Source organism: Anopheles arabiensis, chromosome X, assembly GCF_016920715.1.
Source record: "Anopheles arabiensis isolate DONGOLA chromosome X, AaraD3, whole genome shotgun sequence".
Lineage (NCBI taxonomy): Eukaryota > Metazoa > Arthropoda > Insecta > Diptera > Culicidae > Anopheles > Anopheles arabiensis.
In genome coordinates, this window is record NC_053519.1 from 12,220,088 (window position 1) to 12,227,696 (window position 7,609).

At 44.1% G+C, this 7,609-nt stretch overlaps 1 protein-coding gene across 1 annotated transcript; it reads left to right on the plus strand.

Moving 5' to 3' along the window:
• The first annotated feature begins 492 nt into the window (after positions 1–492).
• On the plus strand, positions 493–1,757 carry LOC120906077. Its single transcript, XM_040317493.1, has 3 exons — positions 493–758; positions 857–1,155; positions 1,231–1,757. Exons 1-3 carry the CDS (start codon positions 698–700, stop codon positions 1,315–1,317), a joined length of 447 nt encoding a protein of 148 aa, XP_040173427.1. The 5' UTR covers positions 493–697; the 3' UTR covers positions 1,318–1,757.
• Positions 1,758–7,609: the final 5,852 nt, after the last annotated feature.

The window sequence follows — 7,609 nt, forward strand, 5'->3', positions numbered from 1 at the left end:
AGCAACGGGCGGGTATTGTTTGTTCGCAATATCTTTTACCATCGCAAACAGTAACAGCAGCCGTTTTTAGTGTTAAATGTGCTGCAGTTGCTTCTCGTATCGTATCATAAACGAGGCAATGATGTGAAAAGGACAGGGAATAAAATTTTCTACTTTTAATTTTAGAAGTTTGCTTTCTACTTGCTGTACTTGCTACTTTGCTTTGTTTTTAGCTTTTTTGTACATTGTTGTGTTGTGACTTCATTGTTAAAAACCTATTCTTTTGACGAAATGAATGCTTTCTGATGAACGATATGTGTTTAAATTTATGTTGTCTCTATTTTCAACGATTGTTTTAAATAATCAGTCAGCATTTGTACCGCAAGCAAACGTTTGTAGCACACCAACTGTCAAATTGAACCGTTCCGGCCATGTAAGCGAACCGCACCGACAGGCCGTTCGCTCGAAGGGCAGTTTTGCTGCATGGGCAGCTACGCGCCCCTCTCGACATTCTTCGTTTGGGTGTGACTGACAAACGTCAAACGCTGTTTACGGTTCGCTTTTCCCCCTCGATAGCCCATTTACGTTGTTTTTGTGCCTTTTGCGGGTTTCGGGTTGTACGCGCTTTTCCACCCTGCACAACAGAATCTCATCCCAAGCTTTCCAATCCTCCCGGTATTTCCCCACACTGCCAGCTGGTTGTCACCAACACAAAGCCATGGACTACTCGAAGCTGTTGCCATTGGTCGCGGTGCTGCTGATCGGGCTCGTTGGCGAATGTAAGTAATCGCTTCTACCAAACCGTGGTTTATCGCCCTCCGCAAATTACTTGACGCCACCGTCTTTGTTTTGCTTCCGACACTTCCTCCCCCCACAGGTGCCGCTCACGAGTGTTACGTCTGCTCGAACCAGACCGGCAACACGGAAAAGTGTCTCAACACGGTCAAGATCTGCCAGCAGGGCGAGGACGCCTGCCTGACGGAGATCCGGTGGGGCAGCACGCCATACTTTTCGCTCGGCGCCCAGAAACAGTTCTACGTGTCGAAGCGCTGCGCCAAGAAGGAGATCTGCCAGCGCATCCGCACCAAGCACATGCCGTACTGCACGCACATCTGGTACGAGGACTGGACCTGTTCCGCCTGCTGCCTCGGCGACCGCTGCAACTACTACGTGATCGTGAGTGGAGGGGAGGAGAGAAGGGGGGGGGGGCGGTGTGCCATTGACTCATCGGTGTGATCGTTTCCTTTCCAGAGTGCCGCGCCCACGGCTATGCTGTCGACCGTGCTCGCCACACTAGTGGCCCTCGGTGTGTTGCTGCGCAGCAATATGGCTAGCTGAAAATTGGACGTACAGCAGCGAAATCTGCCAGCTGTTTCGATAGAAGATGGGGAAACAAACATCCAGCGAACATCGGCTACCAGCACCTTCAATCCATTTCTTCGTACATTCCATCGGCATGTAAGCAATCGTCAGTATTCCGTTGCACTTTTCTATCGAAACTATTGCGCGTAAGAGTAAGTAGAAGCTCGTCCATTTTCCCTCCCCAAAACGATAGACAGCCGCAAACAATCGTGCCTCTAGAGATAGGTAAAAGTAGTTATAGTTAATTGCAGCCGTGCGTGAATCCCTGCGCACGGGGCAACGAAAGTGAATCGCCTGTAATGGTGTATGAAACGCATCCGTCCAATTATTTTTCTATGTATACAAATTCATCTTGACCGCTCTCAGCACCAGCTAAGGTCATCGCTGTTGAAATATACCAACACGTGTAACAGTAACACTAACGGTTTTTTTTCTATCAGCACGCGGAAAGGTTGTGTGTTGACTGTCAGCTTACGTGCAATGATGATATCACAATTTAAACCGCAAAAACAATTTTCTCTAGAATATGCTAACATGCATGATGAAGAGATAACAGGAATGGTAAAAGTAAAGCTTCATATGAGCTTAGAAACAATGCTGGAGATGTGCAGTTTATTCATAGTTTTCTCTGTTGTATTCTATATTGCGAAATTGTATGAGAAAATTTACTCTATTTCTTATATAAGTTATGGGGGATTATTCTTTTATTAAACTCGGATCGAGGCGAGACAACACATTTGGCTCGAATGCTCTTTGAAAGTTGTACTTTGTGTTTAAATCTAGTAACGAAAATCTATCGACACGAGCAATCAAATAAGCTGTAGGCGTCCAACTTTCAGAACAAATCTCGAAGATGATTTAAAAAAAAAACATCAAATGATTGGATCGTACTTTTACAACAATGATATAGATTCCCTAGTAGGAGCTGAAACATCGTTAAAACTTTTAAAATAATATACAACGAATCACAAGTTAGTGTTTAAACTGAAAATAGTTGCCTTAAATATGTCCATCTCCCGCTAGGGTTAGTGATCGAGTCTTTGAATCGGCTTGCGAATCGACAGAACATGTAGGCGATGTCATGCTCTCTCTGTCTCTCTCTCACTCTCTTGTTGGTCTGGTGATAACAATCATAATCGTGGTCAACAATTATGCTCCAGGATGCTCGGTCCCTGGCTGCAGACACCCGATTTCTGTCAGGTTTCGCTTCACCTGGTCCAGCCATCGAGTTCGCTGTGCTCCCCTGCGCCTTATGCCGAACTGGGGATCGCTGTCGAACCCATTCTTGGTGGGGCATGGGTCCGGCATCCTCATGACATGCCCCATCCATCGTATCCTGCCAGCCTTCGCCAACGTCAGGATGCTTGGTTCGCCGTACAGCTCAGCAAGCTCGCTGAAATAAGCTTGCTGATCTTGCTGAGCGATGTCATGCGTAAAGCTCTACCAGTTGATGTACCGCGCTGAAAACTGTTCTTCAAAGCAAAGCACCTTAATGGCACATTTTATTTTATTTTAGTTTATTTTAGCAATTAAAATCTCGACGTCGATGCAGTTCATTTGCAAGAATAGAGCTAGTTACAAAGCCATACTAGTGACAAGGATGGAACACAGTATCAGCATAAACTTTCATCTGATCTGATCAACAGGGAGTTGAATTCATTTGCATCTGAATTTTTCATCAGTTTTGGGAAATCACATGCTCAGAAATGAAGTTCCTAAATAAAATGATGTTAATTGTAATTGTTTTAGAAAAAAGTTTACAATTACTAAACTATACTGTTGCTGACTACCTGTGTAGCTCTGGAGTATGATTTTTTTTACTGAATTATGCATACGCAAAACGTTCGAGTCATTGCTATATTCATCTTTATTTTTTGCAATGCAAAAAAAAACCGAACAAACTCCGACTAATGAAAACAAGCCTTTACACGCAGATTGCAGTGTAATCAATTAGACGAAACATCTCACCGTCCACCCTAACGAACTCTACCAGTCTTAGCTGTTAAACACCACCTGTTTGCTCAGCTTGAAGCTCGTTTTTTTTTCATTTCGGTAATTCTCACGGCAACATCCCCCTTGTTCCATCCACCGTTCTCGTGCAGCGGTAGCCGAAACGACATTCCTTAAACGGAGCGGCTAATATGAGTGCCAAATGTGTCACCTCGTGCTACCGTGCTGAGCCATGTCATCGAGAGATAGAGAGGGAGAGAGAGAACTGTAAAACAAACAAACATCCAGAACGGGTTACGGCCGTTCGCAACGGGCCAAAGCGTTCTACATCGGCGTTACGGTGCCCCGAAACCGACCTGTCTGGTCGCTTACGGCCTTGCGCTCGAACGAGCTAATAACTCCATTACAATCATTCATCTCCGGTGCATTACATCGCCTCGGAGGCAGTGAAGGAAATAAACGAATGTATGAAATCGGATCGGAGCATAAAAATAATTTAATAAAAAAAAAAAAACACGCACAGGTAGCATGCTGTTCGTGCTGCTCATGGTTAGTACATCATACCAACAGCACCACCACCACCACCCACTGGAGCACTGGACCGAGAAGCGCATTCTGACCCTTCCCCCTCCTAATCCGGATCGGTGCACCCTTGCACTTGCAAATAGTTTTACTGCTGTCCAGCGTCTAGACGCGTCTAGCGCTAATTATCATTTAAACAAACATACCACACATACATCAGCGTCTGGGACCGTGTCTGGTGTCTTACCTCGACAATGATCATGATCATGAGCGCGCTAATGGTCAGAAGCGTTTGGTGTCGCACCTTCAGGCAGCCCCGCGCCACCTTTTCCACCGCTTTCCTCCATCCCTGCACGCTCGGGTCGGGTGAAACGGAAACCCGCTCGACATAAACGGCCGATCAAGCAATGCGCAAGGAGATCGTACCCTCTGGCTGGGGCCGGGGGCGCAAACAGAGATTCAATTACAACACCATTATTTTCGTATTAGCCATTCATTCATTCCGCGGGGTGCGGGACCATAACATTGGCAAGAAAACATTGTAACGTGCTGCCACTGGCGAAGGAAGCAGAATCGCCCAACAGGCGGCAGAAGAGATAACATTGTTGTCCCACAAACCAGGAGAGACAGGGAGAGATAACCAATCGAGGTCAGACGGTCGTGGAGGCTTAAAAAAAAAGTTTTTATATATATTTGCATACGAAAGGTGCGGTCGCATTTCGCGCGCTATCTTATTTCGGGTACACGCGCGAAGCAAACGATGAAATAAATTATAGCAACCACCGCATCTAGATCAGCTGACCCGAATCAGTTTGCGCTTTAGGTTTAGCAAATGGTTGTTTTCTAGTTGGACAATCCCGAATAATGTCGGCCTCCCCCACTTTACGCAAATCATCCAAGGCGTGTAGCGGCGACCAATCAATCAGCGCCTGGAAAACATAGTCAAAATCTGTCTGGCGGATTGACAACTGCCACCAAGTACCATTGCACAAACACATTTCCCAACACACAGACCTCCCCCCCCCCTCTTTTGCGCAGCAACGTGTTCCGGTGTTTTCGTGGCGCAAACACACACACACATCCACCATCAAACTTTGCGCGCTCTTCGTGACCTAGGTTAGTTAATGAATAATCTATAACCCGACTAAGTCGATTACCTTGTCGTACACTCTCTTTGCCTGCATCCGCAACTCCCGCAAGTCCCACACCTTCACCCCTTTCCTTTTCTCGGTGGAAGACACACAACTCACACGGCATGTAAATGAGCCGGCCGCGCGTGATCGTGAGGATCGTGAGGACCAGAAGAGCTAGGGAGTGCTAAATTGGTGAAGCCTTCAAGAACTGTTCGACAAGTGCCTGGCAGCTAAGCGGTGGCTTACGTGTTAGGTAGGCTTGCCGTGTGAGGCTCGATGCAGTGGTGGGCACACTTGTCGCCCGGCATAAAACAGTCATATGTTGTAAGTTTGTTTTGGAATTTTCATGAAATTTTGAAGGACTGACCAATATTTTTTATTTTATTTATTTATTTACATAACTGCTGTCTAACTCGCATTCTTAACAACATACCTTTTAACTAAACCTATTAAATATTCGCTCGGAGGATGGATCGGAAGGATGGTAAGGAGAGAGGTGATGGTCAAACAAGTGGGCGCAGGAATTAAACAATCTCACAGCACGTAATAAAGGGTCATTTAAACCAACTGAAGTGCGTCGATTTGGAACAAATAGAGGAACACGAGGGCGTAAGGAACGGGTTGGAACATAGAAATGCAGGGATGAAAGAATGGTTTGTGAATCCACCGCATTAGATATGAGCGAAGCAACAAAGATAATTTGGGAAATGTGACGGAGTTTCTCCAATGAGTCAAGACCCCACAGATGGCATCTTTGCTCTTAGTCCGGTAGGGTATCTGACGTATAGCCGGGCATTTTGCTGACAATATACCGAGTAAATGATCTCTGCACTCTTTCTATGCGGTCAATCGATGTATATGTGCTGGGACACCAAACAACAACACAGTACTCAAAAATAGGTCTTACTAACGAACAATATAACGCTTTTAAACACAGAGGGTCGGTTATGCGGATTGAAAAACGTTTTATCACACCGATTTTTTTACGAGCCTTATTAACGGTAACGTCAATGTGATCGAGGAATGATAACCTGCTAACGAAAGTTACACCAAGATCTTTTACCGAGAGTACACGATTTATTGTGATACCCTCGAGGTTATAAGCAATCGTAACGGGACAACGTGAACGGCTGAAGGACATGACATTTTTCGGGGCATAGAACTAGCTGGTTAGATGAGCACCATGATGTAAATCGGTGGAGCGTGTTTTACAGCGATACGCAGTCATCAACAGACAGATATAGATTTAAAAATCTTTAGGTCATCTGCATAACAAAGAAAACAATCGTGTGAAATGACAGAGTTAACATCATTCATAAATAAAACGAACAATAAAGGACTCAACACGCTACCTTGAGGCACTCCCGATTTGGATGAAAAGGATTTGGAAAAGCAGGAGTTAAGATTAGCACGAAAACAGCTGCGATTGCTAAGAAACGAATCAAGCCAACGAATGTGTGAGTCTATGAAACTCATTTTGGATAGCTTCGCAAGAAGGATAGGGTGAGGAATACGGTCAAAGGCTGATTTAAAGTCAGTATAAATGATATCAAACTGAGAACCGCTGTCTAAACTAGAGGTGATAACGGAAGTCAAGGAAATAAGGTTGTTCAAGATAGGGCGTTTAGGAAAGAAATCGTATTGCTGAGGTATAATGCAGTTTTTTACAATAAAGATGATATGTGAGTGAACTATAGGTTCAAATATTTTGGAGCTTGCACAGAGGATGCATATTCCACGATGATTGGTAGCGTTTGTGTGATTACCTTTCTTAGGGATAGGAGTAATATGAGCTGATTTCTATGTGTCCGGAAATGAACATGAGTTAATGGATATACGGTACAGTTTTAACAGGAGAGGACCAAGCAATGTATTTCATTTCTTGTATACTGCTACTGGAATGCCATCTGGACCGGAAAATATTTGCTTATTTCTTCATAGATGACTGACGATACTTTTAAATCATTTTTGGTCACTTTATTTTCGCTGTGTGCTCTTATTTGTAGGAACAAAAGTTAGTCCAGCATTTTAGATAGTTTCCTTTACAAAAATTGCACAGGATCATGGAACATGCTGATTGCATGTATTGTATGTGACCCGAGGCAAGGATCTTTTGGTTGTTAGTGCTGACTACTTTATTAATAATATTATGGGGATATTGGGAAGCAACCAAAAACAATGGGAATCCTCTATATCTAGAATATGCAAGCATCTAGTATCTAACAAGCAATAAAGGATAGAGGACCTCATGAAATGCGTGTGTTGAGTGTGGACGTATTGTTTAACCAACTGCACAAACATCGTTATACTCTTTGGCTCATTATCATTTCTATGTTTATTCATATATGTACAATCGTTGAAGAAAACATGCAGTAAACGTTGAAATCAAACTTGATCGGCTGTATCCATACACGTACTAAATAAAACATTACAACATAGTTTCATATGGAACCCGTTGCGTTGCCGTCCACTGGGTTAGATCCCCTAGGCAATACGACACGCGGACGTGTCTGCCTGTTTGTTTTTATTTTGCAACAGTAATTAGAACGACACCATAAACGTGCGCTATCTAGAGCATCCGACTCGGGATTTAGATAAAACCGATAAAGTGTGGGGTGGCCGCAAATGGTCATCATTAATTAAAATGCTATAAAACTCTCGTG